This window comes from Patella vulgata, chromosome 6, assembly GCF_932274485.2.
Source record: "Patella vulgata chromosome 6, xgPatVulg1.2, whole genome shotgun sequence".
Lineage (NCBI taxonomy): Eukaryota > Metazoa > Mollusca > Gastropoda > Patellidae > Patella > Patella vulgata.
In genome coordinates, this window is record NC_065884.2 from 6445879 (window position 1) to 6469699 (window position 23821).

Below are 23821 nucleotides of genomic sequence, written 5' to 3' on the forward strand. Positions count from 1 at the left end.
ACTGCGAAGCAGACTACTCTAAGTCGGAGAGATTTGAAGGTGGCTTACTTTGTTTCATGTCATATCTGTTAGATATAGTTATACTTGTAATGTCATACATCCATTCTAGATCTACTTGCCACCACGGATTATAGTCAGGGTAGCCAGAATGTTGACAACTGAGCGCCGAACCCCAGTTGCCATCCTTGTTGCCATCAACAGCCTTATTAGAGCCCTGGTTGCTACTACCATCCAGTGTTGAGCTTTGTGTTGTTGGTTTTCCTAAAGCAATGTTGTCACCCCCTGAAAGATAGTTTGACAGAAAAGTCAAGATAATCTGCCATCATTTATCTAAAGATAAATACGTTTGCCACACCAGGCGCTTCCTTATGAAAAGACGAAAATTTCAGCTACCCCTTGATAAAAATCCCACAAACTAACCAGTTGCGGGTTTACAAATTTCAGTTGACAACAATGGAATTTCTGCCAAAATGGAATTAAAGTATGTCTGTCTCACCTGGTAATTTCTTACATTCACATCTTTCATTAAAAGTGCCACTTGTTTCATCAACTAAAACAAAGTTCAAACATGGTCAATTCACATATAGCACCTTGTTAGTCTTGTTCTGCGATGGTTAATAAAGACAAAATATAGCACATTGATAGTCTTGTTCTGTGATGGTTAATAAATAAAAAAAACTAAAATCAATATAAATACTGAGCGATCATTACTGACAGAAATACTGTATATAATTAATGCTGAATGGAGAGTATAATCAGAGTACAGAAACAGAGTATATAATTAATACTGATTGGAGAGTGTAATAGGAGAGAGTGTATCATAATATAGAAAGACTGTATATAATTATACCGATCGGTTATCACTGACAGAAATACAGTATATATTTGGTACTTATCGGAGAGTATATCATAGTATAGAAATAAAGAATATAATTAATACCTATCGGTCTTCACTGACAGAAATACAGTATATATTTGGTACTTATCGGAGAGTATATTATAGTATAGAAATAAAGAATATAATTAATACCTATCGGTCTTCACTGACAGAAATACAGTATATATTTGGTACTTATCGGAGAGTATATCATAGTATAGAAATACAGTATATAATTAATACTAATTGAAGAGTGTAATCATAGATAGAAATAAAGTATATAATTAATACTGACAGGAGAGTATATCATAGTTATACAGTATGTTATAATACTGACAGGAGAGTGTATCATAATATAGAAATACAGTAAGTAATTGGTACTGATTGGAGAGGAGAGGGTTATCATTGACACAAATACAGTATATAATTAGTACTAATCGGAGAGTGCATAATGGATGCTGTGTTCAACCACTTCCTATTTCCGGCATCGTATCAAAGATGCAGGAATCCAAAATAACACAATAACGGTTTAACAGTCAAAGCTCAAATCCGCTCAATTTATTCTGTCAAAGCCTTAATTCGATTCAAAAAAATGGATGCTGTGTTCAACCACTTCCTATTTCCGGCATCGTATCAAAGATGCAGGAATCCAAAATAACACAATAACGGTTTAACAGTCAACGCTCAAATCCGCTCAATTTATTCTGTCAAAGCCTTAATTCGATTCAGGAAAATTGAACGTTTCTAATATTTTGGCAACCTTAAACAAGACTAAAACCTACACGTTATAAATCCCCAAATCGCAGCGGAATGAAATGGAAATAAAATGAAATAGGTTTTAACGACCTAGTTTGTGTCGAGTGTACGTTAACCCCCCCCCCTCTCTCTCTCTCTCTCTCTCTCTCTCAAATAGCATGCGATTCACGGTGGCTTGGTGAATAAAACTTTGGCTCGCTAACCTGGAGATCACTTGTTCGATCCCGGTATTGGCAGACATGAAATGGGTTTAAACGTCCAACTGTTCTGGTCCGACTGGGCTAATGAAGACGAGTATATGCAGTGAGCTATGAGAGAACTTTTGCCAGGAAATCTTCACTATGGCCTACTCTTATATCGAATTCCAACTGTCAATGTAGACATGGGACCTCGGCTTTTCGTCCCATCCGAACGACTATGCGCTGTAGCTTACCGAGCCCCCCACCCCCGCTCTGCACCACTGACAAGGATGAGACCACGCTGGAAAACTCCGATGAACTTTCTCGATCGAATCGAGATCGAACACGTAACTTCCAGGTTAGCGACCCAGCGGACATATATAGTCTAGAATACTTACTAGGGGTGCCGTATATTTCCACTTCACAAACTGTTAGGAAATTTGACTTTTCGATAGACATCTTTACAAATCTTCCCACGACGCCATTATTACACCTGATGATGTTTTTACCTGTACTGTGGTTAACCACTGAAGCACAGCAGTTAGCCTCTGAAGAGTTGTTTATCGTTGGATCAGAATCATAGACTTCATAATTAACGTCGTGGAGGCGTTCAGCTGGAAATAAACACAAATAACAGGATATTCAATTGAAAAAAAGAACATTAACTCGTGCTGCGGTTTACATGGAAACTACGTCATGAAAATGGGATATAATAAAATAAAACCAAGTACGAACAATCCAAACCATAAGACAGAATTCGAAGTCCTAAAAAACGTTATAGGCAAAATAGTGTATTCAAGCAAAATAGTGTAATCAGCAAATGGACTGCTCCTCGTGTACAAATTACACGACAAACAGTGGTAACAGGTGCCCGGAAGAGTAAGCTTACCCTGCCTGGCGCCACACCCGCCATAGCTGCATCCAAACTATTAGGCGAAATCTCGGTAAAATAGCGTGATTGGCCAATGGACTATCAATGACAGCCTACACCGGTTGTGTTCCTAAAACAAACGGCATAGGCAAAATAGTGTAATCAGGCAAAATAGTGTAATCAGCAAATGGACTGCTCACCGTGTACAAAATACACGACAAACAGTGGTAACAGGTGTCCGGAAGAGTAAGCTTACCCTGTCTGGCGCCACACCCGCCATAGCTGCATCCAAACTATAAGGCGAAATGGCTGTAAAATAGCGTGATTGACCAATGAACTATAGGTATGCAAAATGTACTCGATGAACTGTGTTAACGATGTAGTAGATATTATCAGGGAGATAGTAATAGTATACGTGTCAATTAAATATATCTAGAATAATAGCCGAGAGAGACACGTTATATTTACCAATCAAATCAATATGACGGCCATAAAACTTTTTAAAGGTTTTAATAAGTTTAGTGCGCAAGTATCCTTGTAGTTGAAGCTTAGATGACAAATGCCTCGATCTACTTAAAAAATCAGAATAAAAGGAACAAGCTCTCGCGTAACGAATTAGCTGAGACACAAACACTCCATAAGCTGGTGATATTGGAATGTTACTACTAATAAATGAAAAGTTAACAATCGGAAAGTCAAAGCCATCACGTTTATCGTACAATTTAACACTCAGTTTATGGCAATTGTCAAAATCGAGACGCAGATCCAAGTAGGAAGCGTAATTGTCACTGTCAGTGGTGATTTTAATTTCGAGCTCATCAGGATATATGAATTCTACATAATCACTAAATTTAGGATTATTAAGTGATAAAACGTCATCGATATATCGATAAGTGAAATTAAAAAGTCTGACTGATCGTTTATTAGTTTTTACGAGCGTCTGTATGTAATCGGCTTCGTACGAATAGAGAAACAGATCAGCAAGCAAAGGTGCACAGTTGGTGCCCATGGGAATGCCAACCACTTGCTGATATATATAACTTTGACGTTTACATGAAAACTACGTCACGAATATTGAATAAGCGTCCATCTTGAAATGAATATAGGTTAGTATAAATATCGGTACTTAGAGTAACATTTCAGCCCTTCGTACTGCTGGGGCCTGTTTCACGAAATTTTAACTAAGATAAAATCCAAATTTTAGTAATTTGATTGGATAATATTAGATTGATTTTAGTGCTTAGCCAATCAAAATTGAAGTATCTACTAAAATCTGGATTTTATCTTTAGTTAAAATTTCGTGAAACAGGGCCCAGAATGTTCTGGTTGTGGGACTTTGGTCCTGTTTACTCATTACACGTTTTCCGAGATTCTATCCCGATCATCTCCCGTATTGTTAAAATTGTTTGACGTTGCAACTCATGACGTCAACCGACAGCCTATCGTCATTCAGGAGAGGACCACCATCAAGATCGATCGCTTTATCTCTATTACGTCTTTCTGGTAAATTTGGGGGATTGGATGGCCGAATGCTTAGCACGTGCGCGCTGTATCCCAAGGTCTGTCATTGAGTCAACTGGCGTGGTTTCGATTCCTCGGTGGTACGTGACAAGGAGTAGGGTTGCCTGTCCAACTTTGTGTGTTTTCTCAAGGTCCTCCGGTTTCCTCCCACTGCTAAAGACCCCTACGCGCACGCGAATTATTGAAATAAAATTGAACCCTATGTTAGTCCCGACATGACATAGTATGTGTCGAGAGGACGTTAAATCTCTCTCTCTCTCTCTCTCGTAAATCATAATTTTGTTTTCATTTTGAATGAAACCTGTATAATTATAGGCCCGGGGGTGAACTGCGGACGCTAACGTCTGGCCCCCGGATCCATTCACTTGATTTGATATTTTCCCATATGGTCTCAATGACAGATTTAAAAAACATCGATTATAACAACCGTGATGAAAACTCTTTGATTACAAGAAATTGTTATATGAAACTCGATCATAATTTTCAAAATAAGAAAGAAAAACGTTCTATATTTAAAATCGAAATTTCAAAAAGACCCGGAAATTATTTTGAATGAATTGTTTTCTATATGCCAATGCCACACTTCCGATAAATTGTCCTGTGCAGCTTGTTTACTCAACCTAGCCCGATAAATTGTACACGCTTTGAAAAAATCAACAGCTAAGAAACTTGGTGTCCTCATACAGGATATCATCTATTGTAATCAACTTAATGAACGTTTTTTATTTCCTCAATATTACAATGTTATAATCAATTTGATATATAGTAAATTTTCTCCTAAGCATATAATACAACCTCATAAAATACGAAAGAAAAAACCTGATGTGTTATGTAAAATCCTTTTTACAGATAAATAAAACTCTCCTTTTAAAGATAAGTTTCATGACCGAATACTGACAGGAAACTTCGATATTGTTGAAGATACAAATCTTAAAAACCTTTTCCGCTATGTACCACAATTTCGAGAACAACCAAGTAAAGCTAATTTCAAAAAGTTACATAATAATCTAAAATCTCGAATCAGGAAATGTATAAGAAACCGGTCTGATAAATTTCATGCACCTCTAGAATCTTTTGGAGAATAGAAAAACACGATTTTTGATCTCTTGTCAAAGATAATTAAGTATATAAAACAAAACCCAAGACGCCCCCCCCCCCCTCCCCTCCACACACACACCCGAGGTCCTAAATAACAATACATCTACAGTCGATCAATGTCTTTCTATTCTTCAAGAGAGATTTGTTTTAACGCCTGTCGATAAGGTTAGCAACAATATCGCTTTTACCTGTCAACAATACTATCTTAGAAATATTCTTACTGAAATTGGACTTACACTTATAAATGCATTACGGATTTAACTAAACTAGATATTTCACATAATCAATATACTTTCAACAGGCGTAATGATATTAAAGATAATGTTAAAATATATGCACTACCTTACATTTATTCTATTCCTAAATTCCATAAAAAATCCCAGTAAAATTCAGGTACATAATATCCCCCAGCAACTGCCAAACAAAACCTTTAGCTAAAACAATTACCAAAGGACTTAAATTATGCCAAACCCGACATGCCATTTAGTTCAGAACACTTCGCAGTTATACTGGCATTAAGAGTTTTTTATTGATAAAAATAAACCCATCGTAGGGGTATTACGTATTATATTTTGTGCAATTACATAGCTGAATAATTCCCATTAGTTCCTAAATCGATAGTTTATTAACCTTTTGGCGTTATCTTATCTGGATTATCGCCCTTTTTATTGTGTTTTTTATTGCATTTTCATACTTTGACATCATTGGCAACTTACCACCTTTTACGTCACGACATTCAGTCAGCCGACGGCTTTCTTTCGAGACGGTTTACATTTTCTCATTTGCTTGTTTGTATTCAGTTTTGTTTATTTTTTTACTCCGTGTTTGTGGTAAATGGAACATGTGCCTTAACTATATTCATTATACCTTAATTCTATTGAATACTAAAAATGTTTCACACATGACTGAGAACATTTAGATTTAGACTACCTGTTTTTTTTATACATTTCCCCGATGTGGTTACTTGTATAGATAATTTTTACTTCAATATGCTTACATTCATATTTCTTGTAACATATAGCAGATCATGACCCATGCTGGCATTACACAATGGTTTCTCTGAGTTATATTAGAGATTGTCTTCAAATTTGAGTGAAGTCTGTATCACCACAGGCCCGGGACTGTACACCGTAGTGGACGCTTACGTCTAGCCCCCGGATCCATTCACTTAATTTGATATGTTCGTTTGTTTGTGATTCCTACGTATTGTGTCTTGTCCATAGATTTGTTTTATGTGCCGCACAGTCCCCCCGAACTTTCTATATATTAGATAAATTACGATTACTTACGATCATGTGTAAGATAAATCATGATTACTTGCGATAATTGTTTTTTTTTAAATTTTACTATAGATATATCATAATTACTTATGATCAAGTTTCTTGCGACCAAGATTGCTAAAGATAAATCATATTTACTTACGATCAAGATTACCTGCGACCATGATTACTAAATATAGACCGTGATTACTAAAGATAAATCATGATTACTAAAAATAAACCATGGTTACTAAATATAAACCATGGTTACTAAAGATAAATCATAATTACTTATGATCATGATTACTAACGATAAATGATATATAGTCTCATTTGATATAAACAAGTTTAAAACGTCAGCGTCCATGTAGAACAAAATAAAATGTTATTACTTACGATAATCAGCCTCGTTGTAGACCACTATAAAACGAATTAAAAATGTCTCCATCAAATCAACCAAGAACCAGGGTTGATAATCATTGTTCTCGGTTTGAAAACAGGTAGTTGAGTTCTTATCAATAGCTGCTGTGGGTGGTTGTATTATACCAACCGAGCTTGTTGATGGTGATTCTAAAGTAACCAAGTTACCCCCTGCTGGAACTATTGGTAATGAAAATAGACCGTTGTAGTAATAAAATCACATTTCTACATTTCTACGTGATTCAGCGCGAAGGCGAGAAATAATCAGCACTAAGCCGGCCATGAAATAATCAGTGCAAAGCCAAGACGTTCAGCCACTTCTTTGCTTCACCTTGTTCATTTCTTGCCTTCGCGATGTTCAGTCATAGCGAAGCCAAGCCACGAAGAAGTAAGATTTCTTGCCCTCGCATCGCTATGAGTCTATAACGGGAAGGGAAAAGCCAGAAGCCGCTAAGACAACAAGTGATTTCACTTCGTCCAGTCTGTATCTGCGCACTCCTATTGTTTAAGCGTCAACTTTCGGTTTATCTAGGACTACCTATGACAGACAAGGACCGGAAGGCTAAGTGAATTCACTTTGTCGTGGCTTCTTGACTTCGTCTTCACAATCAGTTAAAGCGAAGGCAAGAAGGGGCTACATGGTAACATAGATAACATGAAATGTATGAAATGAAATGGGGTTTAACGTCCTACTGTTTTGCTCCGAACTGGGCTAATACAGTGTGCTATGAGGGAAATTTGCCCGGACAGCGGCACTACGGCCTACTCTTATATCGAATTCCAACTGTCAAGGGATCTTTTACGTGCACGCCAATGTGTACACGGGACCTCAGTTTTTCGTATCATCTGAATGTCTAGACAGCTGTCCGTGTCAGGCCCTTCGTCTTGCATCACTGACTAGGGGGAATCACGCCGGAAAATCTGGATGAACTTTCTCGGCCAATGCAGAGATCGAATACCCGACCTCCATGCTAGCGAGCCAGCTTCTTACCCACTTAGCCACCGTGACCCCCAAAATAGATACCAGCATAAATAATTCAGTTCGAACCATCTGGATGACAAATGCAACAATATCGCCACATAACAATATTATAACTTACCTGTTCTCAGCATGAAAACATTCATTCCCGGATCGGGAGCACTTCCGAGTTCTTCCACATTTCTGTTATAAAGATGACATTCTTTTCTTTGTTGATGAAAGGCTAAAGCCAGACACTGCGGGTCGATTTTACAGGCGAAGAAACAAGCAAATTTTGACTCCTTCGACAGAAATTTTAGTGCTGGGTTAGGTAGCAAGTTTTCAAAAACCTGGTTAAATCTCAACCAATAATGGGGACAACTACAATTTAAATTGTTCATCTGGTATCCAATGAGAAAGATTGTCAGAAGAACCCGAAGTTCCAGAAACATGCTGTAAATTTATGTAAACGCCTATTCGTTATAACGTCTTAAATCAGGTATTTGAATAAGTTATAATGAGAACCTGTCGTAGAGACCATTGGCTGAGTTGACCACCATTGGCTGAGTTGACCACCATTGGCTGAGGTGAACACCACTGAAGAATCTGAGTTTAACACCACTGAGGAATCTGACGTAAACACCATTGGCTCAGTAGAACACCACTGAAGAGTCTGAGTTGAGATGAACACCCCACTGAAGAGTCTATCTAATCCTTGCTTGAGAATTAAACGGATTTGGTTTCATAAACGAAGAGGGAGAGAATAGGTGATTTAACAATGGCCTAGAAAGTTTGGCAGATACAATGATCATAATATAGTCGCTCAATCCCAAACTGTCTCTGTGAAAATACCACAGAAATTGTCAATGGACACATCAATTCAAATACATGTAGTATAAATATATGTATAATTTAGGGTTACATAAAGATGAATCATGTAACATCTAATTCTGCCTATATACACATCTCTTTCGTTTGGCCTTGAATTTTAATTAATCATTAATCAGACATGTATTCACTTCCCAGACTCATAATCAATGCGTATACTGTGAAATGCCATCTTATCTGAGAGAATGGGTGGTACCTTACATACCATCGAAAAATCTAAGATCAAGTACTAAGAACAATCTTGTTGTCCCGAAATATAAACTAAGCTCCTTTGGCGCTCGCTCATTTATTGTTTTTTCCAATTTGTGGAACTCGCTACCTGAAAATCATTGATCCAGTCCATCATTAAACTCTTTTAAATCCAGATTGAAAGCATATTTATTTGAGAAATATTTGCTATTGTGTGTTTTGCAGCGCTATGAGCACGACTATGTGTGGAATTAGCGCGATATAAATGGACTTATTATTATTATTATCATTAGTATAAACCCCTCTTTAGACCATCGGGTGTTTCTGATTTTACACCGATTTAAACACGCGTTCCAGTTAATAATTTGAATACAAATTTGATAATCGAAACTTCGTTTACTTTCGTTACCTTGGTAGCAATGACAATCGAGACTACACTGGTCTTCAAACGGCTATAACTTCGTTCAAAACGAAGTAATTTGACTGAAATGTTCAACATATTCCCTTTTTATTATCTATTGTTTAAAGATACATTATGCAAGAGCTAAATCTGCCTATTGCGGATCTTGCTTTGGGCCTTAAATGTTATCAAAATTAATTATTAACTTATCCAGACCATAATCAATTCTCGGTGTCATCGTTAGCCTGTGATATTTACTGGATTGGAATCAGATATGCTGTTAAACGCTCATAGATGATTAAATAAAAAAATGGATAATCGAGACTTTAGCTTTAGTAATGATGATCGAGTATAGGCCTAAAATTCAATCGATAAATTCTCGGTTCAGCAAATTTTCAGCAAATTCCCTTTATATTATCTAGTTTTTAACTATTATAGTGCGAACTGTCAGCTCTTTATTCAATCTCCCATAATGTATCTTTAACTGTTATACCGAGGAATGTCAGCCCTTTATTTAAATGTTACGTAATGCATCTTTAATTGGACACTGCCCCATTTTAATAAGTGTAGTACAGAACAAGAAAAACCGTGCATTTCATTTAACGACTATTACATTTATTTTTCATTCTGGAAGTTCTGTTCCAACATTTTCATTCATCCGTCGTTCGTCGTTTTAGAGACATCACTTTTAGATCAAATTTACACCTAGGCATTTCGATTCAGAAGCACAAACAACACACACGTTAGTTAGTCGTCACCTTAAGAACAAAACATCATAAACAAAAACAACAGAAACGTTAAACAAAAAGACCAGTGGTATGGCACAGAGTCCTGTCGGGTGGGACCGAAACCGGAAGTCGCTGTTAAACCTTTGGCAGCTGAAACTGGACGATCAGTATGCAAACATGAAAAAAAACGCCACTGCCCTGGCAACATCTCCCATAGCACATTGCATAGCGCCTTCTTGCCTTAAACACCATTTCATTTTGATAAATACAACATGACACAGTAGTGTAATAGTAAACCTAAATTGATTGAGATCAATGTAGCAACTTACCTGACGTGTCCAGGACATCCACAACTCGCTACAAGAATAATTCTAATCACTGGACCAACCAGATGGACTTATATTTATACATTTTGACGAGGCATGCATCTCATCTATTGAAAAGCAAGGCAAACAAAAGAGAATTATTGAATGGCTTCGTCAGTTTGTTTATATTCCCCTAGCAATTGGAAATAAAAACAGTTCTGAATTCTTCCGTCAATTCTTGGAACAAACCTGACGGATGTGGCAACCAGAGAGGACAGTGGATTTTTTTTTAATTTTAGAAGAATTTTCTACAAATATCTCTGACTGACGAGAAACCATTACAGTAACTAAGATTTTTTTTTAAACTTTAAAGTACTTTCATCGATTTTATGAATTCCATTATAAGTTTTAAAGCGTTTAATAAATACGCTTCCAGGATGAAATATTTGTACTAATGGATTGACAAGAAAACGACAATATGGAAATAATAGCGAGATATTATGAACGTTTTCTAATAGTTTTTAGTTGACATGGCTAGTTTTAGTCAAGCAGCTTAGCAAGTTGATGTGAACGGTCTGGACAAAGGCACTCCCATTTCTACAGATGCTACGAATTGTTTTGACTTTCCTTTCTTAATCATCACTTTCTTCAAATATATTATGGGGGGGGGGGGGTGTGGATGGCTGAATGGTTAGCGTGCGCGCGCTGTATCATAAAGTCTGTCATTGAGTCGACTGGCGTGGTTTCGAATCCCCGGTTGTACGTGGCAAGGAGTAGGGTCGCCTGTCCAACCTCGTCGGTTTTCTCCGGGTCCTCCGGTTTCCTCCCATTGCTAAAGACCCCTACGCGCATTCGAATTATGTAAATAAAATTAAACCATATGTTAGTCCCGAAATGACCTAGTGTGTGTCGAGTGGACGTTAAACCCCATTTCTCTCTCTCTCTCTCTCTCTCTCAAATATATTATGGCGGCCACCTTGGATCTTCAAGATTTCCGTTGTATATGTAGAAGCCTACTTCTAAACAACTTAGGGTCACAATCTTGGTTTCTAAACCCAAATTTCCAGTATCAAATAATAAATACAGCCATACAATTACAACCCACAAATTGGGTAATAAAATCAAAGAAAAAAATATGATTTGGCGGCATACAGTATGTTTTAGCAAATTGCCCAAGGTCATATATAAAAAGAGTTTCCTTGGATTCATGTTGATGTTTATTACAATTTTAACGTGGAATACATTATGATACAATATTATGGACAGGTTGATTTAATTCAGTTATTTACATTTTAAGGCGCAATGTAAATTAAAGGGACTCATCCCAACTTTAAAACATGGGTCGAGATATAAGACAACTCTTCCAAACAAATATAAGTGCTACTTATATTTGTTTTAATACAATTGTTTTCTTTGAAGACCACTCAGACCATTCTAATTTTGTTATAAAAATGCGTTATCTTAAAATTTATATTATTGTTTTAATAAATTGGATATTGTTGTTTTAAATTGTTGTATACTTATCATAGCGTACACGTTTCAATTCCTTCTTTGAACCATACATGTGACTGAAAATGTTGGCCCCAATCGTGCTGATTGTTTCCACATCATTGTCTGATAGAAATTTGTCAGAATATGACATATACCTATCTTTATATATGAAGTTCAGTATAGCTAATATCTTGGGATGAGTTATCTTCTGACTTGGGATGAGTTGTCTTATATTGGGATGAGTTGTCTTGGGATGAGTTGTCTTTGGGATGAGTTGTCAGGTATTCGAATGGACAATGGGTAAAAACACGGTGTTAAAATCGTTGTCGTGTCCCATTGTCATAATATAAACAAGTTAAAATAGAAGGTCCAGCTGATGATGTTGAGTGTCGTCCGTGCGGATTGAAAAAAAGAAACGTGGGAAAACGAATCCGCTCGCTTTATGTGGAAATGCGAAGTTCTCGCAGTAAAAACGACATATTTGGACCCCTAGATTATTTACATTTTAAAACGTGTCCCTTCGATTATTTCCATATTTCTATGGCGTTACTTATTGCGTCACCTTTGGGGTAAAATGGATTTTGGCAAAATTTTGCACATTTTCAAGAAACGACGTGACTTTTGCGACAACCCCGGGGTATCTTAACACACCATACTACCAATACATTTCTTGTGCTTATGTGGTCTCATACCACGCACAATGGCATAATATCCTACGCAGGGGTTACGCAGGGTGGTGAGGCACTCGAGTGTGCCCGGATTTAAACGACAAGATATTAATGTTTATAGCATGTGCTATTTTAGTAAATTGCAATTTAAGATTAAGCAACACTTTGACCAGAGAAATGAAATGGGGTTTAACGTCCTACTGTTCTGCTCCGAACTGGTCTAATGAAGACAGGCATACACCATACAGTGTGCTATGAGAGAAATTTTGCCCGGACAGCGGCACCACGGCCTACTCTTATATCGAATTCCAACTGTCAATGGATCCTTTACGTGCACGCCAATGTGTACACGGGACGTCGGTTTTTCGTCCCGTCCGACGACTAGACAGCTGTCCTTGTCAGGCTGCTCCGAGTGGGATTATGAAGACGGGCATACGCCATACAGTGTACTATGGGGGACATTTTGCCCGGACAGCGGCGCTACGGCCTACTCTTATATCGAATTTCAACTGCCATGGGATCCTTACGTGCACGCCATTGTGTACATGGGATTTCGGTTTTTCGTAACATCCCAACGACTAGACATTTATTCTAGTGAGGCCCTCCGTCCTACTTCACTGGCAAGGGGAAACCACGCCGGAAAATCCCGATGAACTTTCTTGGCCAACACCGGATTCGAACCCGCGACCTCCCGACTTAGAAAAGTAGGACGTTAAACCCCATTTCGTTCATTTATTCATTACTAATTGAAATATCGACTTCCCCATACACAATTCCTAGTTTTAGTGTGAAATGGTTCTACCAGAGGGTTTCCCCTTGTCAGTGGTGCAGGACGGAGGGCCTGACAATGACAGCTGTCTAGTCGTTCGGTTGGGACAAAAAAACGAGGTCCCGTGTATACATAGGCATGCACGTAAAAGATCCCTGGCAATTGGAATTCGATATCAGAGTAGGCCATAGTTCCGCTGCTCGGGCAAAATTTCCTTCATAGCACACTGTATGGCGGATGCCCGTCTTCATTAGTCCAGTCGGAGCAGAACAGTAGGACGCGAAACCCCATTTCATTTCATTTCTACCGGAGGGCGTAGCTTTATAACGAGAGAAAGGAGTCATGGCTTTGACTAAATAGATGAATAACCATTTAAATAACGGTTTAGACATATGGTACCAATAAGGAAACAAATCGTGACTATCGTGTAGTCTTTCACATCCAGTTTATTACATCAGGATATAAGATATAAGTTGGTTATTATATGATGAATGACATGTGATGGTGTGACAATTCTAATATTAGTGTCACACGACTAATATATAGGTCAATGTTAAAGGCCCTCTCAATCACATACACCGTTAGTGGGTCAGAGATGAAATGAGGTTTAACGTCCGATCATGAAGATGATCCAAAGGCATGCATTGTGTTATACAGGTGGCGATTCAGTCTACTCTTCGTTAAACTGCAAAGTATCTTTAACGTGCGCACCAACGAATACACTGGTGGTTCTCGTGTTGTTGTCGTCCCATCCGAACAATTAGACGTCTAGACCTACCAGGACCCCCGCGGAAACCATGCTGGTATATCCCGAGTAGCTTCTCGGCCAACACCGGGCTCAAACCCAGGTTCTCCTTGTTATCGAGCCAGCGCCCTTTTGTCATATAAAATATATGGTTGTCTTTACTAAATAACATAGAAAACCCCGTCCACTATGTAACGCCCCCACGTACTCGATATTACAAATTGTGATCTGTATTGTCATTGTATGAAATTAAATTCATTACGAAATTTGAAAGGCCAACAAATTTATCTATAAATCCCCTTTATTTGCTGCATTACGTTCTTTTATGACGCAAACAAAAATATCTGACATATTGAAAATTTAGATTATTTGAAATATTGAAATATTAGCATAAAATTAACAATATCTGTAAGATTGAATATTACAATTATCTAAAATATTGAACATTAAGATAATTTGAAATATTACAATATTACGATTATCTAAAATATTGAACATTAAGATCATTTGAAATATTACAATATTACGATTATCTAAAATATTGAACATTAAGATCATTTGAAATATTACAATATTATGATTATCTGAAATATTGAACATTAGAATTTTTTGAAATATTACAATATTAAGATCATCTGAAATATTGGAATCTTAAGATTATAGAACCTTTTAAGATTATCTGAATTATAGAACATTAAGATTATCTGAATATTAAAATATTAAAATTTACTATAACGAAAACTGGTTTTAATATACGGCGTTAGGGAAGTGGTTATAACATGTACATGGTCTTAGTCGGATTACAAATAAAAGTTATATTTAGGGGTGGGGCGGTCGGTGGGGTGGGGCGGTCGGAGAGGGTCTGCTTTATATCATAAGGTCTGTTGTGCGACCTGACCTCTGCTAATATAAAGATCCCAGGATTTAATCGAATTCATGAGATAAACACATGTTAGGTCTGAAATAACTTTCTCTGTATCCATCCCTGGAAGTATTCAAGTCATTTGTTATACGGATAACCTCGTGTTATTTTGCCAAACCCCCGCCCTCTCTCTCTTTCCCTCGCTCTCTCTCTCTCTCTCTCTCGTGTTGTCTACTGTGAGTGTGTACCTTGAAATATATGTCACTAGGAAATGTGGTAAATATTTATATAGATATAGGAACATTACCAATACATATTGTTAGTACTTATATCACTCCATGGTTACCTTACTGTGGGCTTACATCAGCTATATATACTATACTATAAACATAGGGATAACCCATGTTACTATTAATACACACACAATCAACCAATCAGAGGACGATTATAAATAATTCATAACCATGGTACTATAAATAGACAGACAAAAACATATAACGTGTAAGATACATACATTAGTATATTGCTATATTATCTGAGATTCGTTGCGTGTTTTTAACATTAAAGGGATAAAATGTTTTTTTGTTGTTTAGGACGATCAGGTAAGTGTGTTTTTGCATATCCAATTTTAAATATAACGATTAGCGAATAACCCCGCTTGGTGCACAAAAATAGGACGTTATACCCCATTTATTAATCGTTAACATGTCCATAATCTTGTTGTTTATTTCTGATTACATTGTCATAAAGTGCCCTTGAACATTTTATATAAATTTGCTGTAATAATAAATAATAATAATAATATAAATTTATTAATTAATTAATTCAATGGTGAATCCGTTTCAGTCTGCATAGCATTTTCATACAATTCCATATCACAATATTTTCTAATTCATTATAAACTAATTTCAATGGCTCTGTTTTTCTACTCAAAATGCACACACTCAATTATAATAGATATTTGAAATATTGTGGAATATTTTGACTTTTAATTTTAAATATTTTAGTATAAATTTACACCAAATTTGAAGTATATTTATCAAATAGGGGGGTGGGTGGCAGAATGGTTAGCACGTGCGCGTTGTATCAGAAGGTCTGTCATTGAATCAACTGGCGTGGTTTCGATTCCCGGGTTGTACGTGACAAGGAGTGGGGTCGCCTGTCCAACCTCGTGGGTTTTCTCAGGGTCCTCCGGTTTCATACCAAAGGCCCCTATGCGCAAGCGAAATACTGAAATAAAATAGAACCATATGTTAGTTCCGAAATGACCTAGTTTGTATCCAGTGGACATTAATACCCCCCCCCCTCTCTCTCTCTCTCTCTCTCTCTCCCTCTCTCAATGGCTGTGTTTTTCTACCCAAAATCCACACACTCAAATATAATAGATATTTTTAATATTGTGGAATATTTTGAGTTTTAATTTTGAATATGTTACTATAAATTTGCACCAAAGGTGAAGTATATCTATCAAATAAATATCTAAATTAATTTACCACAAAGTAAATAAACTGTTGTTGGTAAGAGATTAACGTTAATCCTTAAACACAAGTCATAAAAAACCCAACACAAAATATTCATGTAATGTCTACTTTAATCCAATGCATGATATTTCATTTTTTTAAAACTAATGTCCAAGCTAAAGCCGAATTATTAAATTATTAATTCATGATTATTAATATAATGCTATAGATTTTAAGCTAATGTTTAAATAAATGTCTTATTATTAATTTATTATTAATGTCTAATTATTAATCTAATGTCTAATTATTAATCTATTATTAATGTCTATTTTTTAAACTAATGTCTAATTATGACTGTTCTTTAGTAGACTATAAATTTTGGTTATTGGAATGATTGGAACTTGTTAATTGTGAATCAAATTTATGTTTTCAAATAGATCTGCATTAATGAGTCACCCTGGTAGACGTTGTTCACAATTGGCGCCAGGTTTGAAAACCAGGAAGCCGACAAATGAACACATGTCTTTGTCGAGAATGTCCAGTCACTATTTTATACACTGTTGCAATAGTGAACAATTGAGCTATTAGCATATCAGCTGAATTTACTCAGTAACAGATTTTATTTCTTCCCACCCCAACAAATAAACCCGCAAAAGAAACGGAATAAGCAGCAATAGGAATATGTTAATATAAGAAAGCATCAAAAAATGTTTTTTTATAACATGACAGTCTTGTCATATATTTAATTTAAAAGCATAATTGCACTAACATTAAAGACATGACAGTGCTGTAATTATATTATTTAAGTTAAAAGTATAGTTGCACTAACATTAAAGACATGACAGTGCTGTAATTATATTATTTAAGTTAAAAGTATAGTTGCACTAACATTATAGTAATGACAGTGCTGTCATTATATTAATTAAGTTAAAAGTATAGTTGCACTAACATTATAGTAATGACATTACTGCGCAGTCATTATATTATTTAAGTTGAAAGTATAGTTGAATTAAGATTAAAATAAGACAACAGTGTCGTTACTACATATTTTGTAATATTGCAACACCTAAAATAACACGAAACATATTTTTAAAATTAGAATGTGTAAAAATAATAAAGCTAAAAAAGGAGACGACCAAAGAGACTACAACATTTTATTTTTCATTTCATTGGGGTTATTTTTGTGGGATGACAATCATTGACAATCCTTTGATATAACTGATTTTGCGTTCCACTGTCGACAAAAATTTAAATTAATAAATGAAATGAAATGAACTGGGTTTTAACGTCCTACAGTTCTGCTGCGACTGGGCTAATGAAGAAAGGTATACATCATACAGTGTGCTATGAGGGAAATTTTGCCCTGGCGGCGCCACTATGGCCTAAACTTATATCAAATTCCAACTGCCAAGGGATCTTTTACGTGTAAGCCAATGTATACTTGGGACCACGATTTTTCTACACATCCGAACGACTAGACAGCTGTCCTTGTCAGGCCCTCCATCCTGCATCACTTCCGTCTTGCACCGCTTAAATTAATAGATAATCAAGAGCGAAAATTTGATCGCGTAGCGGCTGATTTATCACTAATCGAAACATGAAATATACAAATATTATGACATTTTTACATAATTCACAACTGACAAGCCAGCGAACCAGCATCTTACTGACAGAGCCACCGTGCCCTAACATTTTGACCAAAAAAGAAACAGAAAGAGGGAGAGAGAGAGAGAGAGAGAAAGAGAGAGAGAGAGAAATGGGGTTTAACGTCCACTCGATACAAACCAGGTCACTTCGGGGCCAACACATGGTTCAATTTGATTTCAATAATTCGCTTGCGCGTTGGGGTCTTAAGCAGTGGGAGGAAACCGGAGGACCCGGAGAAAACCAACGAGGTTGGACAGGCGACCCTACTTCTACTACAACCAGAGAATCTAAACCCCGCCAGTTGACTCAATGACAGACCGTATGATACATCGCGCACGTGCTAACCATTCACCCCCCCACCCCTCCAAAGAAATACAAAATAAACCCTCAAAACAAACGGGAATTGAAAATCATCAGATTGATTGATTGTAAAATTTGTTTGACATTTAATTTCAGGTGAGAAGGAGGAGAAGATTGTGAGGAGGAAGTTGGTAATTGTTGGTGATGGGGAGTGTGGGAAGACCTGTCTCCTCCACAGATATACACGTGACCAGTTTCTACCTGACATATATATACCTACCGTGTTTGACACCTGTGTTAAAGACGTCATATCTACAGGCAAACAGGTAGGATGAGGTTAGATTATCTATATGCAAGTCTGAGGCCTGTTTCACGTAATTTTAACTAAAGAAAAAATCAAAATTTTAGTAGATACTTTAGTTTTGATTGGCTAAGCACTAAAATCAATCTAATATTATCCAATCAAATTACTAAAATTTGGATTTTATCTTAGTTAAAATTTCGTGAAACAGGCCCCAGGACATAAAACACCTGTAATAGACTTTGTCAGGTGCAAATTAAATGTGATATGTCGTGAAATGAAATTAAATGGTTTTTAAAGTCCTACTGATCTGCTTCGAACTGGGCTAATGAAGACATGCATACGCCATATAGTGTGCTATGAGGGAAATTTTGCCCGGACAGCGGCACTACGGCTTACTCTTATATCGAATTCCAACTGTCAAGGGATCTTTTATATGCACGCCAATGTGTACAACGGGACCTCTGGTTTTCGCACCCTCCCCCCCCCCCCTTATCCGAACGACTAGACAGCTGTTCTTGTCAGGCCCTCTGTCCTGCATCACTGACAAAGGGGGAGCAACTCCGGAAAATCTGGATGACCTTTCTCGGCCAATGCAGGGATCGAACAGCATAATGTTAGAGCAAGAGCTAAATGGGCCCACCGCAGATGGTTTTCCCGTGATCAATTCTCTAGACCATCGAATGGTCGTGTTATTGAACGGATTAGAAAAATCTGGCCATTTAGTAAAGTGGATAACCGAGACATTGTTTATTATCGTAGCAATGGTACTTGATAATCGAGACTATCCTGACAATACTTCAAATACTTATTTCTTCCCTCAGAATAAAGTTATTTGACTGAAATGTTTAACCTAATAATTTTATGGTTATCTATTTTTGAACTCCATGTATTATAGTTATTTTAAAACACAAAATGTGATTCGTTTGCAAATTATTTTGTTTATTTGACTTTAAATTATCTTCCTTTGTTCTCATTGACAGGTTGAACTGGTTTTACACGATACGGCAGGTCAGGAAGATTTTGAAGTACTACGACCACTATCATATCCAGAATCTGACGTCATAGTTTTATGCTTCTCGGTAGATTATCCGGACAGCTTGGAAAATGTCGTGCAACACTGGGCGACGGAAATACGACATTATTGCGGCGACATTCCCATAATTCTTGTAGGAAATAAAATAGACTTGCGCAGTGAAAGCCCGTCACAGAAACAGAAATTTGTGACGTATGAAAAGGGACATCACGTGGCAGAGAGAATTGGAGCAGCCGTATATTGCGAATGTTCGGCGAAATTTGATGCTGGGGTAACGGAAGTATTTGAAGAAGCGGTTCGAGTAGCCATGATAAAGAGGAGTTGTCGTAAAAGATGAAATCCTTTCAAATATTTGTTTATCATTAAGCCAAACCAGTGTTCGAGTAAATGAACAATCGAAACCAATCATACAGAATCGCAACTGATTTCTTTCTTAACGATTCGGTTCAAGTCTACCTGGTGATCCGCTGTCGTTGATGAGAAGTTAGAAATCAAAAGTAATACATTAAAATCACATATTTCATGCTTATAATTAGTGATACTAATTGATGTATTAAACAATCTAGAAATATTCTGGAGAAAGAACTATAATATAAACTTATAAATGGAACTTAACTTTAATGCCAAAGAGAATAGTAGCATTTTGTACGAGCGTGTGAATCTCAATTTCACCATTTTTCCAAGATTGAGATTACAAGTTGCCTTACTGGATAGTTTATGACGTTATGAATTAGCAATTTACCTTATTCAGCAGGGTTTAAGGTTTTGAGATTACAAGTTACCGTGTTCAACAGGGTATGGGGGTAGGGTGCTATATACAGGTTACCGTGTTCAACAGGGTTACCCTTTTCGACAGTTTATGACGTGTTAGGGGTAACGAGATCCCATCTGGACCCACGTTATGACGTATTAGGGTTAACCAGATCCCATCTGGACCCAAGTTATTTGGTATTAGGGGTAACGAGACCCCATCTGGACCCAGTGACTTCTAGTTATTACGTATTAGGGGTAACGAGGTCCGATCTGGACCCAGTGACTTCTAGTTTATATGTGTTATTGTTTATTACGTGTTATGTTTTGTATGTGATATCTATTTGTCATAATTTATTTATATCTTGCCATTATACACTAATTATTTTATATATTAAAATATATTTTATATCTTGGCTTTATATTTTCATATATCGGGATTATACACCCGCATCGAAATATTATTGTCTTTCTATATCCGCCGGAGGGGGGGGGAGTTCACTCACGGTGGCTAAGTAGGTAAGACGCTGGCTCACTGGGCTGGAGCTCGGGTGTTCGATCCCTTCATTGGTCGAGAAAGTTCATCCAGATTTTCCGGCGTGGTTCCCCCTTGTCATTGGTGCAGGACGAAAGGTCTGACAAGGACAGCTGTCTAGTCGTTCGGATGGGACAAAAACCGGAGGTCCTGTGTACATATTGGCATGCACGTAAAAGATTCCTTGACAGTTGGAATTCGATATAAGAGCAGGTCGTAGTGCCACTGTCCCGTCAAAATGTCCCTCATAGCACACTGTATGGCGTATGCCCGTCTTCATTTGCCCAGTTCGGAGCGGAGCAGAGCAGTAGGACGTTAAACACCATTTCATTTCATTCATTTCCATACCCGACGGTTCACAACTGCTAAAGTTATCATCCAATTGACCGAAAGGGTTATTGCTGTGATCACATTGGCACATCTTTTAATCCGCTCTAGAGGCTCTTTTCCAGCCGCTATCAATGGTTGGAGCATCGGTGGCTAAGTGGGTGGCGGTCCAGGGTTGGCTCCAGGTGTTAGTCGAGAAAGGTCCTCTGGATTTCCCGGTGCAGTTCCCCCCTTGTCAGTGATGCATTGTTCTTCGGATGGTACAAAAAACCGTGTACATACTGGCCTGCACCTAAAAGAGCCCTTGACAGTTGGAATTCGTAATAAGAGTAGGCCACCTTCCGGCCAAAAAGTTAAAATGTTTCCTCATAGCCCAGTGGGAGCAGAACAGTATGACGTTAAACTTCATTTTATTTTGTTGGGGAATCACGGAGAACTCAACTATTAACCGGAGCGTTCCGAATTGCAGTAAAGATATATACTGATAATAGAGAGCGCGAGAGAGAAATGGGGATTAACGTCCACTCGACACAAACTAGGGACTAACATATGGTTCAATTTTATTTCAATAATGCGCTTGCGCGTAGGGGTTTTTAGCAGTGGGAGGAAACCGGAGGACCCGGTGAAAGCCCGCGAGAATAGACAGTCGACGCTACTCCTTGTCACGTACAACCGGGGATTCGAAACCACGCCAGTTGACTTAATGACAGACCTTATGATACAGCGCCAACATGCTAACCATTCGACCATCCACCCCCACCCCCATACTGATAATAAAGAAGTTATTCGAAACCACAGTATTTAGAGCATCTTTATATTGGTACAATAAACAATTACAAAGAGTTTTTGGTAGCGTTGGTGAGCTAGAGTTAGGTCATCAGTGCTTCAAAGGTATTTTCGAGGTTAATCGTAATTTATAAATATAGTATTTACGAGGTAATCGTCATTCACCAGCCCTGTGAAATATTTAACAGAAACTTTAAGGAAGGTGCGTGCTCGTTCATAAAATTAATCTATAATTCACCTTTATTTATAAGTCTAGTCGTTCGGATGGAACGAAATACCAAGGTATACACGTAAAAGTTGGAATATGAATTACCACACCGTATGATATATCACCGTCTTCATTAGTTTATTCAGATGTCACGTGTGTATTTTATTTTTTAGTTCGTGAGATTTAATACGATTAGATAATATTAATACACGGACAGGGTACAATTTTCACTCGGGAGACCTTGACTTAGCCCCCTACCCTCCGCACTACGAATATTGATAACAATACTATCACTAAATGTGGTGGTCTGTGTTTTGAGAACGAGAGAGAGAGAGAGTGAGAGAGAGAGAGAGAAATGGGGTTTAACGTCCACTCAACACAAACTAGGTCATTTCGGGACTAACATACGGTTTAATTTTATTTCAATCATTGGCTTGCGCGTAGGGGTCTTTAGCAGTAGGAAGAAACCGGAGGACCCGGAGAAATCCAAGGAGGTTGGACAGGCGACCCTATTCCTTGTCACGTACAACCGGGGAATCGAAACATTTCAATAAATTGTTTCACTGGCATTCATTAAATAAACTGGAATAAACAGGTCACAATTCTATGGAATACAATTACTGCTTATTACCCTCTCCATTCATGGCTAATACTGCACAAACCCCAATTAAACCCCACACCCTTCTCCAACTGCACACCTCTCTCAACGCTGCATACCTCTCGCATACTGCACACACCACAGGTGCCTGTAACGTGGAAAATATTTCAAAAACAACATCAAGCTATGACTAAGTATAATGTCTTATGTCTGTTACGCCTATTTTGGTAAACGAGATTATCCAAATAACTGGTCTGATTCCGATTTCTAACTCAGGGGCAAATAACTCGTCTGAAACCGATATAATACCAAGGTGAAAACGGGTTGGAATAAAATAAATGGGATCAAAGTTCCAACTCTAGATTCCGTCAACAAGTAGCAATACTACTAATTTTCGCTAGGTAGACAATCGAGTCTACGATGACGTTTCAAAATTATCCACGTGACTTAAAGAGGGGCCACGTGGATGATATTGAAACGTCCCACCGCCGCTATATTACTATGCTAAGGCTTAATTAAGAGATATTAGCTGTTATTTACGTACGTTGTCATGTACAACCGGGGAATCGAAATCACGCCAGTTGACTCAATGACAGACCTCATGCTAACCATTCAACACACGCCCCCCTCCCACTATAACTATTAGTGAGTTGCTATCTACTAAACAAGACATCTAATAAATGATAGCTAATGAGAATTTCGTCCTAATGGAAGTCCTGATTAGCACTTAGTATCCTCTGATTAGAGCTTAGTATCCCCAAATTAGGAAGCATTGCTTATTTGTATTTATTCATTTGGCCCTTACATGCTTTCGTAATTGTTATCCTACTAAGATTGTTTCGTTAGTCTAGCTAATATTGACCATCTGGTGGATTAGGGATTTAAGGTC

The 23821-nt window shown here is 37.5% G+C and overlaps 1 protein-coding gene and 1 long non-coding RNA gene across 2 annotated transcripts; one reads left to right on the forward strand and one right to left on the reverse strand.

Annotated features, from left to right (window-relative positions):
- Positions 1 to 212: 212 nt before the first annotated feature.
- Positions 213 to 7136, reverse strand: LOC126825025 (uncharacterized). The gene is made up of 4 exons (XR_007681767.2): positions 6958 to 7136; positions 2211 to 2426; positions 497 to 550; positions 213 to 282 (listed from the first exon to the last, which is right to left on the reverse strand). It is a non-coding gene; the product is annotated as an uncharacterized LOC126825025 (long non-coding RNA).
- Positions 7137 to 15483: 8347 nt separating this feature from the next.
- LOC126824964 (ras-like GTP-binding protein rhoA) lies at positions 15484 to 20842 on the forward strand. Its single transcript, XM_050554427.2, has 3 exons — positions 15484 to 15586; positions 18548 to 18717; positions 19676 to 20842. Exons 1-3 carry the CDS (start codon positions 15559 to 15561, stop codon positions 20063 to 20065), a joined length of 588 nt encoding a protein of 195 aa, XP_050410384.2. The 5' UTR covers positions 15484 to 15558; the 3' UTR covers positions 20066 to 20842.
- Positions 20843 to 23821: the final 2979 nt, after the last annotated feature.